Source organism: Engystomops pustulosus, chromosome 4, assembly GCF_040894005.1.
Source record: "Engystomops pustulosus chromosome 4, aEngPut4.maternal, whole genome shotgun sequence".
NCBI lineage: Eukaryota > Metazoa > Chordata > Amphibia > Anura > Leptodactylidae > Engystomops > Engystomops pustulosus.
Window position 1 is genome coordinate 115,535,257 of NC_092414.1, and position 19,063 is coordinate 115,554,319.

A 19,063-nucleotide genomic window follows, 5' to 3' on the forward strand; every position below is an offset into this window, starting at 1 on the left:
TCTCTTTACAAGGCCTTTCAAACTAGTATAAAACATGAAGTAGTTAGTTGAGCAAACCACCTACCACATATGCATTCAATAAAATTAGATAGATTCCCTAATATCTGCAGGCTCAGCCTTATCAGGAGATATGAACTAAAGAAGAGAATTTTAGCTTTCAAAACACATCAGGCTTCTGGCTTTGTAATCTACAGAAATGGAGTTATGGGCAGGTAAATTCTCATCTTTATCTTTTGCTACATGTATCTCCGTTCTGTAGCTCACTGAACCACAAGCCTAATGCAGAGGATGCGCACCATTATATACATGTTGTCCTGCACACTGTACAGCATAATATGTATATAACAGTGCACATCTTCCTCAGTACACAGCATGAATCATCAGCTCAGAGAAGAAATGTTGGGAGAGAGGGAGAAGAAGAGGGAGAAGACAGCAGAACAACTAGGACTAGAGATGCCTCATCTCTAATTCCTGCCATTTACTTCCCCCATGTGGTCAGCAGCTACTGGGACAGATATGTGTAAGTGTATTAATGTATATATCAGTGCATAATGTGTGAGTAGGGGTAGGGGAACCCATTCAGAAGTCTGCTAAGGGACCCTGCCTCTCCTAGTTACGACCCTGCTAGAAAGGATATATCACACCCTACCTGAGGGTGCTGCTAGTTTAGTGGGGTAAAAGAAGTTCAGAGGTTACCTTTAATCACTATAACTATAGGGGGTGCAAATGTAGACATGTCAATTGCTGGCAGCAATGTCAGCTACTAAGCAGCACATTAAAACATGTTAGGTGAAAGAGTTCCTAATAATTTATTACAATAGGAAACACTGCAAGTGTGTAGATCAGCCCTCCTAGTACTTCTAGAGGTTTGAAACATACATCCGATGCACAGGCAAATGCTCGTTAATGTAAACTAATTCATTTAGGACACATCCAAAATTGCTTGCATTTTTCAACTTTGTTACATGCTCTCAGTTATGGGATCACTAAAATTATGCTTTTTTGTAGGGAACTTGGATTTTGAATTTCCTATATGTCTTAAATAAAGTTATTAGATTTTATTTCTGGATGCTAAATTCCTTTCATTTTCCAAAGGAAAAAAATTGTAGCAGACTGAATCCCTGACCTATTAAAGAATCAGCCCAAACTGGCTGGACATTTAGTCAGCATTGGCAGTATGAACATTTCATTTTAAGAAATATAGGGCATAGTTTAGTGATTTAAAGGGAGTCTGACACTTCAGTGTGTCATGGAGCAGATCAGCAGCATGTAGGAAATACCAGTATTTTACATTTCTGTGTTGAGTAGCTACTAAAAAAAAAACAAGTAAGGCTATACTCACACGACTGATCAGTTTCTCAAAATTGACATTTTCATCTGTTTTAAAGAGGACCTGTCACCCTCAAAAAAACAGCACTAAAGTAAGCAGCTCCTAGTGCTAAAACAAATGCAGCAGTGTTACAATGCTAGCATTAATGGAAACCTCCAATAATGCTAACGAACACTGCTGCGCTGTACACTAGAAATGCCAGACTGCTCTCAAAGCGTATTCATGAGGGGGGCGGGATTAGGGGTGGTGACTGCCGCATGAGGTAATAAAAGATTTGGAGGAACCAGCTCACCTTGCTCCTTAAGTGTTGAGTGAGGCACGGGCCACCCCTCTGCTGGGGTATACAAAGAATTGTGACAGCAAAAATCCACGGTCCAGCCACGCTCCAAACACTTGAAATTTTGGGTCTTTTATTGAAGCCTTACGTGACTGCCACATGAGCCTGGGACCGCTCCCTCATGTATATGCCGGACCGCTTTGAGAGCGGTGTTCAGCACAGCAGTATTTGTTAGCGTTATCGGAGGTTTATGATAACGCTAGCTTTGTAACACTGCTGCATTTGTTTCAGCACTAGGAACTGCTTATTTTAGTAAGCAACTCCGAGTGCCATTTTTAGGGGTTACAGGTCCTCTTTAAAAGGACAAGTTTAATCTTTACTGCTGCTGAATTACTTGACAACTAGCTGCACAACAGAAATGCCATAACTGCATTATACACAGAAAGAAAATTTTAGTGAAGTTTCCGTCTTTCTAAGTAAATGTGTCCCCAAATGTGTGTTTCTTTACCGTGGCATCTTTTAGTGGAACTTCCCTACTGGAAAATTAGCAGCATGTTCACAGTATGTATACCCCAGCCAATTAGAAAAGCCAATCAGAAACAAATACCTTTGATTTCCAATGGTCCATCTATGTGAAGTCCTGCCTTTTTTATTTGGTTCTGTGTTTCTTGAATTGATGATTTCTTATAAATTCCTTGCTTTACTTCATTAAAGACAGAAAACATATTATATACTCTGGCAGTGTATCCTGCTAGTTCTGTGACCTACAAAATAGAATAAATACCGTTTTCATTTTCTGTGTATAGTACAAAACAAGATGAAAACAGAGTTAACACAGGTCTGATAAATTTCAACCAGCGTTTAACAATTACATATAAGAAAAAAGAAATATCTGTGACATCTGTTTTTGAAATATCTTCATAAACTATAGTCAGGGATCTGTGAAAAATGATCTGACAATAGCATTCTCTACCTGTCTTGTATCCAGCCTAACATTTTAATGTGATGGTATAAGAAACAGCCCATAGAAAAGTAGTTGGTGCCAGTGGTGGATGGGGGCACTTATTGCTATAGCTGATAATTCTCCTGCATGAGAAACCTTCATGCTTCGCTTACTTGCCTCTTACAGAGTGAATTTTATGGATCGAGGTGAGAACACCAGAAACAACTAGAACCTTTCGATGAGACCACATGATTTTTCTATGCAGTTTCATGCAAAATATGTGCTTTAGGCCAGTTAGCGGTTTTAGTGCTTAATACTATGGGCAATGTCTACAATGTAAGAAGCTGCTGCATTACATAAATCTGCAGGGAATTTACAAACGTCCACCATCATAGGGGGAAACGGCAAACTGCAGTACGCCCCCCCACCATCAATAGGAATATGTGACCTCCCTATGCAGTGCCTACTTATCTACTGGGGGCATGTGCTGCAGCGGCTCCCTATCTACTGATTGTTAATGCATTTTGCGCTTTATGTTATATGAAACACCCTTAATTAATGAAATAGAGGGTACAGTATATATAATAAATTGGGGGTGCTGTATTTGCTACAATTAATTCAAGGGAACTATATATGATGAGAATAAATTCATGAAGCTCTTATATGTGAAGTGGTTTAATAGTATAAGATGGGAAAAGTGTGGAGGGGGGACCAGAAATCTTGTCAGTCAGGAGCCCTCAGATTGCTAGTGGTGGCCCTGAATTTACATATTTAAACACATATTACATATTTAAACACATTTGTGAATATAACACTACTTCTCCGAAGATAGTAAGGGCAGCCTCCTGTGGCCAGACACATTTATTATAACTTGCTTTAGTTATAGCCCAAATCTAGATTTGAGTACAGGCGGTCCCCTACTTAAGAAGGACCACTGGATATTGGTAATTTACTGTACTTTAGGCCTAGGCTACAATAAACAGCTGTAACAATTATCAAAGGTGTCTGTAATGAAGCTTTAGTGTTAATCCTGATTCTTATGACATCCCAACATTTTTAAAATCCAGTTGTCACAGAGACCAAAAAAGTTCTGGCTGGGATTACAATGATAAAATATACAGTTCCGACTTACATACAAATTCAACTTAAAGGACACCTGTCATCAGGTCTCTGCCACTTGTCCTGTCACCTCTACCTGTTGGAGCAGCTTACAAGGATCCATCCCAGCCTTTATCTAGTTATTTCATACATTATTCATTGTAAAATCATCTATTTTTTATTATGTAAATGAGGCTGGTCACATGGTCAGAGGCAGTGATGTCACCCCTGTTCCCCCTCCCCTCTCCTCCCCCTGCTCATGTCTGTGTGTAATGTGTAGTAAAGCATGGCTAGTGTGTGTGCTGCATCTGCTGACATGCTGCATCCTCCTAATACACAGGTGAGAGACACAGACATGAGCTACACATGAATCTGACATGTTCTGCTGTAACATGGCTGCCTGGAGCTGCTGTATCTCTCCAAAACACACACACATGCACACACAGGCTGCAGGGGGCGTGGCCACCAGCACCAGGGAGCACATCATTATACAGCCTCACATCATTATACAGGCTGTCAGTCATGCACTGGGGGTGTAGCTGTACCTCCCACTCATGAATAGAGTGGACAGCTTGAATATGCTAATGCTTCATTGGACATTTCACAGGTCATTTGCATACAGCTTTAGGACCTCATTGCTTAGGTTTACAGGCATGTAGAGGGACAATGAAGGGATAGAGGCAATGCTCTCTAATGGCAGTTTATGAAAATATATTTAGTTTAGGGGGGTTATTTTGCATGACGGGTTCTCTTTAAGAACAAACCTACAGACCTTATCTTGTATGTAACCCGGGGGCTGCCTGTATTAGCCAACCTAAGTACAAGCCAAGAAACCTAATTTTACCACAAAATACTGGGAAAACGTATTGACTTGAGTATAATCCTAGGATGGGAAAAGCATTGGTCACAACCTACCCCAGTAATAAAATGCCCATGCAGCCTCCCCCAGTAATGAAATGGCCATGCAGTCTCCCCAGTAATGAAATACCTATGCAGCCTCCCCTAGTATGATATGTTCATGCAGCCTCCCCCCACTAATTACATGCCCATGCAGCCTTCCCAGTAATGACATGCCCAGTTAGCCTCTCCTAATAATAAAATTCCCAAGCAGCCTCCCCACTAATGAAATGCCCATGCAGCTTCCCCCATTAATGAAATGCCTACAGCCACCCCAGTAATGAAATGTCTGATGCAGTCTCCCCAGTAATGAAATGCCCTGCACCCTTCCCAGTAATGAAATGCCCATGAAGTCTTCCCCAGTAATGTAATGCCCATGCATATGGCGCCTCCCCCAGTAATGAAATGCACTATAGCCCCCCTGGAATGAAATGCCAATGGAGCCTTCCCCAGTAATGGAATGCCCAGCATCCTCCCCAGTAATGAAATACCCCATGCAGCCTCCCCAGTTTTGATATACCCCATGCAACCTCCCCAAGTAATGTAATGCCCTGCACTAGCCCCTTGTTACATGAAAAAAACAATGTACTTACCTTGGCGCTCCTCATGGCTCCTCTTCTCTCTCTTCTTTGTGTAACATAGCGGGCAGAGACGCATCCATGCGCTCTGCACATCCACACACTATAATGAGTTGGTGTTGCCACTGATGGCGTTATAAGAGTGTGTGCAGGCAGAGCGCATGGATGCTTCTTTGCCCGCTCTGTTATACAAGAAGCCGAGGGGAGAAGGAGTGCCAGAGGGTAAGTATATTTTTTAATACACTCCAGCATAAGCCTAGTGGGGCTTTTTCAACACGCACGTTGGTGCAGCTGTCTAAAAGTAAGAATGTTCTTAGTTGCCCATTGTAACCAATTACAGCTCCCTTTAAAATATTCAGGAGCACTGGTAAAATGAAATCTGAGCTGTTATTGGTTGCCAGTGGTAACTAAGAACATTCTTACTTTTAGACAGCTTGATCAATTTTGCTCCACTGTGCTGAAAAACTTGGCTGATACTCGAGAATATATACGGAGCCGTATATACTTGAGTATAAGCTGACCCGAGTATAAGCCGGGGTACCAGTATCATGAGACATTTGGCATCCGGAAATCCCTTGTGCGCATGCGCAGACCGGGATGACCGGAAGTGACGTCTTCCGGTCTTCCCCGCGCCACAACACGCTTAGACAGTGTGTGAATTGTCCACCTACCAATCAAGGCAGGCTACAGATTCAGGTATGCCCATAAAAACTGTATATAAGTCTCTTAATGTTATTTCTGTATCTTTTTTTCTTGTTTCTGTGTTACCTGTAGTATATAGACAGCCCCCTGTAGTATATAGCCTCCCACCCCCCTGTATTATATAACCTTCCAGCCCACTTTAATGTATAGCCTGCCAGCCCCTTAAAGTATATAGCCAGCCCACCCTTTAGTATATATAGCCTGCCAGCCCCCTGTAGGGTATAGCTTGTCAGTAAAAAAAAATAAAGGAGACGCGTCGGAATGGTGAGTAGTCTTTTTTTTTTTGTATACCCGAGTATAAGCTGAGTGGGGAATTTTCAGAACAAAAATTGTGCTGAAAAACTCAGCTTATACTCGAGTATATACGATAATTGAAAGTGTGAGTTAATATTTAATTCTAGTAGCTTTAATATTAAAGAGGAGACAATAGTTTGTCAATATATAAGTAAATGACTTTACATATACACATTTACAAGTAATACAATTAAAAGTACCTCTTTATATGAAGACATAATTCTTTCAATGGCATCAGCACCAGATGCTAATAGGTTTCTGGCCGTAGTGAAGGCTTCAGTACGTTCACTCACCATTGCATGTTTCTGCCCATCTTCTGAATCTAAACAAAAAAAAGAATGTTGAAAATATGTCTACATAATTACAGCCGATGTTCATGGACACCAAATATGTGTTCTTACTCTGTTACTATTCTGAAAGTAAAGGCACTAAATCTGGTAATGACATCCTAACTATATTCTATATTCTTGGAGAATAATAATTATTCAGAAAAAAAACCCTTTAAATGCTGAATACTAATCTATAGAGAGTCATGGACGGGGGTGGAAAAGAGTCACACCTTAAAGAGATATAGAAATAATTGATGTATGAAGTGACATAACACTTGTCATGATCGGGGGAGTTTATTTATGGTTTTCACTAGGTCAGTGATGGCAAACCTTTTAGATCCAGAGTGCCCAAACTACATCCAAAGCCCAAATATTTTTTGCAAAGTGCCAATGCAACAATTTAAGCAGTAACTTATTGCTCCCTGCTCTGTCACATCTTTAAATTGTATTGGCACCTGAGGACACCAATACAGTAGAAAGAAGGAGAAAAAGCTTTGGTTATCATTGTAGCTTCCTTCTAGGGTCCTGGGCTGCCTGGGACTGCAAGAGGCCTTGAGTCCTGTCTGGTAAACTCTGCTATGGGGTGATGGCAAGGGTGCCCATAGAGAGGGCTCTGAGTGCCACCTCTGGCACCCGTGCCATAGGTTCGCCACCACTGCACTAGGTGGTCCAGATGGGACCTCTTCTTTATTCTGTGGGTCAGTATGATCCAGTAGATACAATAACTTAAAAAATTAAAACAGGGTACAGTTATGTTGTTGCGCATTAAGGTCCTAGATGACATTCCACAGACCCAGATCCGGATGAAAGGCACCTTATCTTCTTCATTTCCCATAAGAAATGGAACTCGGCAGGGCTGTCCCTTGTCACCTCCAAATATCTTTAGCGTCATGATTGGGAACTGCTCTGCATTCAGAGATAATGTTACTGACCCACTAACTTTCCCCCCAACACTTTTGGAGGTTATCTCAACTTTTGGCTACTTTAGCAACTATAAAATGATCATTACTAAATGCAGTGAAATGGAAACTGGCCTTAACCCCTTCCCATGACTGAGCAATACATGACAACTACCCATCCAGCTGGCAGGAACAGGCAATATTGTCCCTAGGCACCCATATCCCTTCTAACATATTTTGAATTACTCCCTTCCTTTTGCGAATTTCCTGCAGAAATTGCAAAACAATCTTAAAGGCAACTAGTAACCACAGGTTCCCATGGAGCCCTTTTAACTAACTGACACCCTTCTTTTAGCTAAAAATTGTTTCCCTCATATCCCCATAAAATCAACTGTATGTCACAGTACCTGGCATCAGAGGTAGGGTGCAATGCTATGTGGCCCCTCCCATCTACTAATCCCTATGCCTTATGTCTCCTATATCACCCTGGTCACAGGACATGAATGTAACACAAGTAACAATATGTAAAACATTTGACACAATATTTACTATAAGTAAACAGAGCTTTATATATCTCTAACTGAATATTGTCAGAATGGGGGATATTTATCAGGACCTCTGCGCACCGCCAGCTGCGTCTTTTTCTACGCCAGGCCCTGCCTGGCGTAGGATAAAGGCTGCGCAACTGGCAGCCCGATACATCAAGGGGCAGAAGCCTCTTGATGTATTCGGGCTGCGAATATCCCCCAATGTCTCTAAGTACTAGTTCTAAATAGCATCAGTGAGACCTGTCAATCATTAACATGGAGGGAGGGCAGTGACTGAGATTTGAAGAGACATAAACGCAAATGCAATGCAAATGCCACGTAAAATGCATATGTGACGTAAATGCCCCATAAACACAAATGTGACACAAATACCGCATAAATGCACATTCCACTCACGCATAAGTGTAAACGCAATGCAAACGTAACACCACGTAAATGTAAGTATTAACAAGACATAAATGCAATCACCAAGTAAGCATAAATTTGATGCAAACACGACATAAAAGCAAAAGGAATTTAAATGTAATTGCCACATAAACATAAGTGTTAATTTGACAAACACCACGTAAACGTAAACGCAATGTAAGCGTAAATGCAACGTAAGGCTTGCACAATATTTTCATAGAGCTTATGCTGCATTAACATTGCTCTTATGCTAATGTGATGTTTGTGTTGCATATACACTTATGCTTATGTAATGTTTGCATCATGTTTACACTTACCTGGCGGTTTTTTCATTGAGTGTACACTTACGTGGAGTTTGCATTTGTGCCGCGTTTATGCTTATGTTGTGTTTGCATTGTGTTTGTGCTTACAATTATGTTGTGTTTGCATCGCTTTTGCTTACGTTCACGTTATGTGGCGTTTGCGTTTCATTTGAGTCACGATTTTGCTTTCCTTTAAATGGTGTTTGTGTTGCGTTTACACAGAACTTGCATTTGACTTGTTTCTCCACGTAAGCGTACACGCAACGAAAAAAAAATTACAGCTCAAAATTGTTCATAGTAGCTCCTCTGACATTGCCTGCCACTGATTGGACAGTATGAGAGATGATAAGCATAAAACACGCCTCCATCTCCAGCCCCAACCCTTCCTCTTTGACCAGACATAGATTACAATAGTCAGATACTGGGAATTATCTCTCTGCAATCGTGGGGGCTATAAAGAATATTCAAAGTGCCCCTAAATCTGTGTAAGAGCCTCTACAAAATGGTATGTTCAGTTCCACATGTGTGAGGTGGTCAAAGGTCCTTTTTGAGTCTTGGTCCTCTAAGAACATTTCCCAGCTTGGGAGGATCAACTATATTAAGTTGACTGTCCTCCAATGATTACTCTATCCAAGAGCTTCTTCTCCAAACTAAATGGTATTCTCAACCGTTTGCTCTGGTCCTCATCTCTGTCTAAAATAGTCTACATTGTCTATGTCTATGTATCCAAGATTGCAAGGGGTATTTTGTTGCTGCTCTTTTAGCTAGAATACTAAATTGGTTTTGGAACCATAAAAACAACTTTGGATGCAGCTTTAAAATGGCACTTTCACCGTGCCTCTCACATCTCTTCCAAGGTCTTTGACATACATGTCCCATGATCATCACACAAGATTCCCTTTGAAGTGGCCCAAGTCCTTAAATCGCTTCTTGGACTAAAGCACCCAATCTCAGATAATTAGGATTGTCTGCGCTGCCAGTTTTCCTGCGCCTTTGTGGCTACAAGGACCACTTGCGCCACTTCCTATCAGATTCCTCCCTCAAAACGTTTGCAGAATCCACTGCTGGGTATAAACCTCCTGGGAATATACCCAGGAGCTTCACTGCACCTCAAACAGGTGTCAGGACATACAGGGAAGATTGAGCACACTTTGGTCAGGACCTAATGCCTTCTAGATAAGACTTTATAGTTAGTTTCCTGGCCATTACATGAAAGCCACAGTTTATGACACAATTCAAAGTCTTTTAACCAGCCATCAGTGGAACAAGCAGCGGGTTTTACACCCACTGTGCTATCTTTCTGGTGTGACTTTGGGCCGCACACTAAAGGCGTTATCCCTTGACCTCTCTGGTATTCACCCTTTTACCCCTATACAGGGATCTGAACTTTGCTGCAGAGAGATCACAGGGCTTCCTCTTGTGGTGGTTCCAGTATAGATAGCAGCTGCCCAGCAGGCACAGGGACACCAATATGTAGTACCAAGGGGTCAGGCAGAGCGGGTAGTCAAAGTCAGTCCAGAGTCGAGGCAGGCGGTGTACAATCAGAGTCAGGAACAGGTAGAAGGTTGTGGCAGGCAGCATAGGAAACAAGCCTGGGTCGGATACCAGGGAGCACAGAATAAAAACGGAGTTAGAGAACAAACCAGGGTCACACGACAGGGGGACAAGCAGAATCAGCTACCATACAGCAGGACTAGCAAGCTAGGAACCTTTTTTAAGGAACGGAGAACTGCTGGGCTATATGGCAGGAGGTGCATGCTGATAGGCTGGGACAGCTCTGCTCTAGCTTCACAGGCTGTTACACTGTGCCAGAGCACTTTCACCTTCTGTGTGATGAAGCTTTCTCTGCTGCCGTGAGATTACAGCAGGTAGAGGGATGGAGGAAGTGCTGAAGGAGCAGGGGAGGGGGTGAGTCACATTGTAACAGTCTGTGAAGCCATAGCACGGCAGGGCTCTGGTAATGATCCTTCCGGCTCAGTAGCATAATTTTAAAAATGGATTTTATAAGGAAGAAGTCCATGGATATCAAACATATGAAGATCACCGCAGTCATGATGCTTGGATCCATGAGTAAGTGTCCCTGGTTTATCATGGTTAATTTCAAGGGTAAATTTCCTTTTAGTTGTTTTTAAATAGATTTTTAGGCATTCTAGGATACTTGAACCCTTGGGGGTCTTATTATTGATCCAGGATCCAGCTGGGACTTATACAGGTCCTGCTCTAACAAGTCTTAGTCTTAGATTCTTCCTTTCCAATGACTTTAGCTTGTTCTTCAAATGAAGATTCCAGGAATTGGCAGCAAGCAGACAGTAGGCTACCGAACTTTGCAAGAATGGGTGCAAAGCACCCATGGCACAATGCTAAAGGAGGCCCTTGTGCAGCTTTGAACTTAAATGCTAAGAAATAAAGCTTGTTTTCTCTGAAGTCCGAACACTTTCAAAGGCCACAATGGTATGTTTTTGGTTTCTTTAATTGTTTTTTCAGCATCATTTATCTTCCTCTAATTTCTTATCATCAATATTGCAATAAGCATAGTAGTTGCTCTCACCTCCATCTGCAAAGCCTGTTGCAGTGATGATGGGCACGGCCACCATAACAAGCCCACTTCCACTCCATACATACTTCATGAGAAACTGCTCTATCATCACATACCACAGACGTTTGGACAAAATGAGATTCATTTGATCTGCCAGTGCCATATAGCTCTTCTGAAGCTTTGTCATTTCTACCTAGAAAAAAAGACAGATGCAACATCATAAAAATAGTTATAGTTTATCAGAATTTGAAGCTTTATTATTATTTGAAGTATAAGCATTAGAGTATAATAAAAGGATGTTTCTTTTATTTACAAAGATACAGTTATGTCCAATGGTAGCACAAGGAAGTAAAATTGATGCATGCCACAAACAACTCCTAAATGTGCGTCCATACGCTCCAAGCTGTTCTAACACTAAGAGCCATTGCCCATGACTTTATTAAGGCAAACTCGCTCAGTGTATTTTGGGATTTACCAGACCGAACCTAGGGCTACTTAACTGAACTTATAAGCTGAGTTTGGTCCAGTAAATCCAAAATAGGATAAATAAACTCACTCATGGGCTACAAGCATGAATGTTAGAACAGCTTGTAGCATATGGACACAAGTGTAGCTGCCTGATATCACTACACTATACATAGTCTCTTGGGAACTGATCAAAAAACAAAACACATTTATCCAAGTGGATAATTTAATTGTGATCTGATGATTCTGATTTCATTATAAAAACATGTTCGGTTTCATTCACTGATTGCATCTAAAAGATTGGAATACTGTCCAGTATTTCTACTACTTTACACTCCAGTCATCCTGTTATAACATTACTGGTCATTGAACCCAAGGTTGCTGTTATCATCGCAAACACAATATCTGTTTTCTCTTTCTTTACATTTAACTCCTTAAAGAGAACCCGTCATGCAAAATAACCCCCCTAAACTAAATATATTTTCATAAACTGCCATTAGACAGCATTGCCTCTATCCCTTCATTGTCCCTCTACATGCTTGTAAACCTAAGCAATGAGGTCCTAAAGCTGTATGCAAATGACCTGTGAAATGTCCAATGAGTCATTAGCATATTCAAGCTGTCCACTCTATTCATGAATGGGAGGCACAGCCACACCCCCAGTGCATGACTGACAGCTGCTCCATGTAATGGCTTCTCCATGTGCTTGCTGCTGGCCACGCCGCCTGCAGCCTGTGTTTGCATGTGTGTGCGTGTGTGTGTATAGGAGAGATACAACAGTTCCTGGCAGCCATGTTATAGCAGAAAATGTCAGGTACTTGTGTAGCTGATGTCTGTGTCTCTGTGTATTAGGAGGATGCAGCATGTCAGCAGGTAAAGCACAGACACTAACAATGCTTTACTATACATTACACACGGACATGAGCAGGGGGAGGAGAGGGGAGGGGGAACAGGGGTGACATCACTGCCTCTGACCATGTGACCAGCCTCATTTACATAATAAAGAAAAAATGATTTTATAATGATTAATGTATGAATTGACTAGATAAAGGCTGGGATGGGTTCATTGTGAGCTGCTCCAACAGGTAGAGGTGACAGGACTAGTGACACAGACCTGATGACAGGTGTCCTTTAAAGGGGTATTCCTACTAAGACATGATTCTTAAATATGCTCAGGATAACAAAATAACAGATTCTCTAATTCTATGTTAATAAGAAAAATACATTATTTCACATACATAATTCTAACCTGTTTCTACAATTCCTGATGTTTTATATTTTGGTTGTCCCTGGATAGACCATAAACTTGTGACTAAGGTTGGGCAGATTTCTCTCACATGAATAGCTTCTCTTGTGTTGCAGAGTGAACTACAGACAGAGGCACTACCTGTCCAGCAGCGTGCAGAGGTGAACTTGCTCCACCAACTGTATACATGTGTAACACAAGATACTGTCTTCATCTGAGGGGAGGGACAGCATAGCAGTGCTGACTGTCTGTTTTATTGATAAGATGAGTCAGTAGAGCTGAGTGTGTCAATGTGGGGCAGATTTACTTACCTGGTCCATTTGCGATCCAGCGGCACGTTCTCCGGCCGGGATTCACTAACGCAGTTCATCCGACGTCCACCAGGTGTCGCTGCTGCGCTGAAGAGCATCGGAACGCACTGGAGTTCACCGAGCCATCCTGGATGAAGGTAAGCGCGTGTTGAGCGTCACTTTTGTTTTTTTTAAATGCAGCGGTTTTTCAGAATCCGTCGGGGTTTTTTCTGGCCACGCCCCCCGATTTCCGCCGCATGCATGGCAGCGCCGATGTGCCACAATCTGATCGCGTGCGCCGAAATCCCGGGGCAATACAGGGAAAATGGGTGCAAAACGGAAAAATTCGGGTAACCCGTCGCAAAACCGCGAATCGGGCCCTGAGTAAATGACCCCCACTGTATCTTCTATCCATCTCATAACTCTGAACTGTCTCATCTCTCTTTTTCTATGTGTCAGATGTTAGTAGAATCTTCAGAAGCTAAATAAAAGAGTAGGTATACCCTGTATCCTGATAATCTAAGCCCATTGTCAGCACACAGCATATCAGAGCACAGAGGAATCCTGAAGTGTCTAGATAATATGCTAATTATTGGCAGAGGCTACTGGGGCATGGATTAGCCTTTTATTCCCACAACAATAGGGGATAACAACCCCAAAATGGTAACACTGGAAAAAGCATCTCATCCTGCATAAAAAATGCCATCACATGACCCCAATAACAAAAAAGCAAAAATTGTATAGCCTTCAAAAGGGGCCAATGGGAAATCTAAAATCCTTGCAGTTGCAGGGCTCTCCTTCCTAAGGAGTGCCCTTGGGAGATACGGCCACATGTGGGGGTCTCTGCACTCAAAAGGAATTGCAGAACAAACTGTAAGATGGGTTTTCTCTTTTTATCTTTTGGATATGTGTAAATTTTGATTTGATAACTATGAAGATTTCAAGGGGTTAACAATCTTCCTAAAAGCTGTTTCTGATAGTTTGAGGTTGCAGTTTTGGTTATATAGGGGGTTTTGATGTTAAATATGTAAAATTTCATTAAAAAAAAAAAAATTCCCCAAAGTAGTCAATTGTGAAAATACGGAAAATCGATATCAAAATAAATTATCCAGACATTTCAAAAAATATGAAAATGTAAAGTAATCATATGGGAAATGTTATTCAGCAACATATTTAGGTGGTAAATCAATCTGCCTGAAAACGCGATGATTTAGAATTCCAAAAAATGGCAAATTTTACAAAAAATTCATCATTTTTTCTTTTTTTTTTTTTTGTAAATAAACTCAAAACTCATAAGCCAAAATTAACAACTAAAATGAAGTACAACATGTGGGGAAAAAACAATCTCAGAATCGCTTTGATAAGTAATCCTCAACGACTTGGCCTTTTTTAATTTTTTTTACTTCCATTTTTCACTCACCACCTTCAAAAATCTATAACTTTTTTATTTTTCCACATAAAGAGCTCTGTGACGGCTTATTTTCTGCGTAACAAATTGCACTTCGTAGTATTTAATATTCCATGCTGTGTACTGGGAAGCGGGAAAAAAAATTCCAAATGCAGTGAAAATGGTGAAAAAACACATTTGCAACGTTTTCTTGTGGGCCTGGATTTTACAGCTTTCACTGTGCGCACCAAATGACATGTCGACTTTATTCTTTGGGTCGGTACGATTACGGGGATACCAAATTTGTATAGGTTTTCATAATGGTTTCATACATTTAAAAAAATTTAAACCTCCTGTACAAAAATTTTTTGGGGATTTTGCCATCTTCTGGCGCCAATAACATTTTCATACTTTGGTGTACACAGCTGTGGGTGGTGTAATTTTTTGCGACTTTTGATGGCGTTTTCATTGCTAGAATTTTTAGGACTGTGCGACCTTTTGATCACTTTTTATTAATTTGGATGTTATTTTCCGTTACAGGGTTAAAAGCAGTGAAAAACCGTTATTATATTTTGATCGGGCATTTTCGGATGTGGCGATACCTTATGTGTTTACTGTTTATTAATATTTATATCAGTTCTAGGGAAAGGGGGGTGATTTAAATTTCTAGGGTTTTTTATTATATTTTTTTTTACTTTTTTTTATTTTTACTTTTTGCAATATGGCAGTAGATGGGAATTTTACTTCTCATTCATTACAATGTGCAGCACATTGTAATGAATGGGTTAAAATGAGACAGATTTGGGCCTTTACGAGACCCGAAGCTGCCATGGCAACGGATCACCGCTCCCCGAGACGTCATCAGCATTACCGGCAGCGATCGACGTGAGAGCACCCGCGATCGGTGTTACCGGTAAGCCTTTGCTGCAATATGCAGCAAAGACTTACCGGCTATGGAGAGGGCTCGGCCTGCGAGCCCTCTCCATGCACCGGGACCCGGCGCGCGCCGTATGTGTTTTAATGATTGCTAAAGTTGGCTGGTCAGGCAGGACTCAACAGCGCATGTCTGGCCACCGCTGCTAGAGTATGAGGTTGTCGTATCCAAGGAAGCTATCTCGCGGACAACATGGCTACATTTATGAGAAATTATCTTCACACAAGAACATTTTTTTTAAATAACATCCAATTGAAGAAATGTTTACCTATAGCAAATGAATTAAATTAAACATGAATGCCCAGGTGGGAATATCCCTTTAACCCCTTCCCGACGTGCACCGTACTAGTAAGGCGCGCACGGGGTCCCAGTGCATGGAGAGGGCCGAGCCCTCTCCATAGCCGGTAAGTCTTTGCTGCATATTGCAACAAAGGCTTACCAGTAACACTGATCGCGGGTGCTTTTACGTTGATCGCCGCCGGCAATAAGGGCCATTTGACACAAGAGTTGTCCTTTTCTGGTACACAGTGTTGGAGCATCTATGGAAAATTGATGAGATTTTCATCAATTCGTTGTTCATGGAGGAAAAGAAAATCATCAATTTTTGGTAAGATTTTTTTGTTTTGTTTTTTGGCCGTTCACCATATTATAAAAATAATATGTTATTTCTAATCTATGGGTCGCCACGATTACGAAAATACATAATTTATATGGATTTTGTATTCCCCTCCCGCCCAATTTTACTGAATAAAAACTAATTTGGAGAAAATCTTGTTAATTTCAGCATCACCATCTTTTTGTAAAAAAATTTTATTACTTTTTAGAGCATTTTTTTCTGAATGTTTTTCAAGTTTTTCTATTTTGTATTTGTGTTTTTATACTTTATTAAGTGTTTGTAAGGGAATGTATTATTTTATGAGACTTATATTTTATTTATTTATTTTAATGTTTTAAACTTTTTTTTCTTTTTTTTTACTTTATACAAACTTGATCTGGTTCAAGCCCAAGTGTACTAGTGTATTGTAGTGTAGTGTAAACTGTCTGGCATGCTGCTGCATAGTCAGACAGTTTACCGTCAGAGCCGGAAGGGGTCTGATTGCTGCAGGCATCAGGCAGCCCCAGGGCACTCAGCATACCTCAGGGCTGCCATGAAAAGGATTGGATCCCCCGGTAAGCGACACAGGGGATCCGATCCCTAGGGAGAAGACCCATACATGCTGCGGTCATGCTTCCCATGGGTGTTAATAGTGTGGTGTCAACTGTAATATACAGCTGACACCTGCTGCTTCAGGTGCCAGCTGAGTTTGTGAACCGGTGCCAGAAGCTGGGCATAATAGCACCTCCTGGTGCAGGAAGTAGTTAACTGATAAGTTGCTTCCGTTTGGTATTCGATTTTCAAGTGTATATCTTAGAAACCATCTTTTTTACACAGATGTCATTGAGATACCATCCAAGTACCATCTGTTTTTTTCACTGACCCACGGTGGGAGATGTATCAGAAGTGTCTGACACCAAAACTTTTCTAGTTGCTTATGGAAACCAATCACAACTCATCATTAGTTTTCCCACAGCAATCTATATAAAAACCGAACTCTGGTTACCATGAGCAACTAGAACTGTTTTGCTTTCAGAAACTAATAAATCTCCCCCATTGACATACGCGGGAGCATTCATTATTTTTGGCACTAGTTGTTTTTTGGCACCCCATTTATTGGTGTTTTGTACGGTGTTGTTATATTGTGGTGCACAGCCTTAACGTATTTGGCGTATCGTAAGAAAAACAAATGAACGTCAGAAGGGGTTTCCAAATTTGTAGACTTGCCTTTTATTTGTCTCATTTTGTGCTAAAAAATTAAACAAAAAAAAATGTCAAGAACCTTTAAGTGTAGGTAGTAACCTTAAGATTGAAGAGCAGCACCCAAATTGAGTGACAAAAAAATAAAAAGTGTAAGAGCCAGAAATTAAGCTAAATTTTGGTGCTGACTGACAAAAAAATACTGCTGCCAAAAAAACTGGTGCTAAGCCACTAATAAATGCCCCCCACAGCCTGTTAAAAAAATATGTGTGCATTAATCCATCAAAATGTATTGCATATAGTGCATCGATGCCCTGTCTGGTACAAAAACTGATAGCACACATCTGTTTTTCACATGTGGCCATAAACCCTGAGGATGCGGTCACAAGTGCCTCTAGCGTGGCCTGATTGCATATGTGTTTCTAGCGAACCAATTGCATGCATTTGACTAGAAAAGCAAGGCTCTCCCCTGTGCGCTAGTGGCATGTGTCACTGAACCATAACACTGCCTGTGGCTCTTCAATCATCTAAATAGCAGGTACTGGATGTTGTATAGAATACAATCCCTTTTTGATGACCAACCCTATGACTAGGTATTCCATATTGTTTAGCCCGGAAACCCCTTTAAAGGAGATCTACCTCCTGGATCAAGGATTGTAAACCAAGCACACTGACATAATAGTGTGTGCCCCCTCTGGCAGGATATGTTCTTCTTAGAGCTTCTTCTGCCCTTGTTTATAAGAAAAAATGCTTTAAAAATGATGCAAATGATCTGGAGGTTCTCCAGGCTCCATTAACACCAATGGAGCCCGGTACCCCTAAGGCCGCGGTCACACGTACCGCTAGGCGTCCATCATAACGCGACGCTAGCTCACAGGGGGAGGTCCTCGGCCCCCAACGCACATGCGTTTCCAGGAAACGCATGTGCGTTGGGGCCGAGGACCTCCCCCTGTGCGCTAGCGTCGCGTTATGAACGGAGGTCTAGCGGTATGTGTGACCGCGGCCTTAGGCTCATTAGCATAATTTTGTAAAATCCAGGGCAGCTAAAAGAAGAGCAGATCCTGCCAAAGGGGCACATACCTGCTTGTAAGTTTGCTTGGTTTGCAATGCTTGATCCTAGTAGTAGATGTCATTTAAGTCAAATATATTTGTAAAATGAATTCATATTATGACAAAGTAATAATCTTATGTGTCAGCAATTTTTTTTAACTGAAGCTGCCTACATAGCTAGAAAGGAGACATAGGACCACATTTACTAAATTGTTTGCGTTTTCTGTCGGACTGCACTGAAAAGAACATGCAAACTGCTTGCACATGTATTTATAAAGTGACCAGTTTTGTGTCATGGCTGCACTATATGTGCCACAAAATTCTACACCTAAAGGGGTGTTCCGATGCAGAGTTGGATGGGTGCACCATACTCTGCACACTTCATATGCAAACTGCACACACTGCAGTTTGCACTACTGTTGATAAATTTGGCCCATAGAGGCCTGTTCAAGTAAACTATGGGTAAATTGTAAGCATCAATATCACAAGTAAAAGAAATGTTGAACACTTTTCAACACTTACACAACAACAAGGGCTTTCTGGGCATTTCTTACCAGTAAAATACCATTGACTTTCTGCATTAAGCACTCTATAGATTCTCCCTTCTACTTTGAATGACAACTCTAAGGGCTTCTAAAGGGATGTGAAGGGCCATCACTCTGGAGTAGTGGGAGTTAATGCAAAGCAATAGGGAATGCCCAGAGACCATCTGCAATGGCAGGACACTTTGGATCTCCTTCTTGCTTATGCTGATAATA

At 41.3% G+C, this 19,063-nt stretch overlaps 1 protein-coding gene across 3 annotated transcripts in view; it reads right to left on the minus strand.

Moving 5' to 3' along the window:
* Positions 1-19,063, minus strand: part of ABCD2 (ATP binding cassette subfamily D member 2) — a 42,632-nt gene that overhangs the window by 14,244 nt on the left and 9,325 nt on the right. For all 3 annotated transcript variants that reach the window (XM_072147121.1, XM_072147122.1, XM_072147120.1), the window contains exons 2-4: positions 11,151-11,331; positions 6,320-6,441; positions 2,215-2,371 (exon numbers count right to left, since the gene is read on the minus strand). In XM_072147121.1, coding sequence (XP_072003222.1) covers positions 2,215-2,371; positions 6,320-6,441; positions 11,151-11,325 — 454 coding nt within the window. In that variant the 5' untranslated portion in view covers positions 11,326-11,331. The remainder of the gene's footprint in view (positions 1-2,214; positions 2,372-6,319; positions 6,442-11,150; positions 11,332-19,063) is intronic.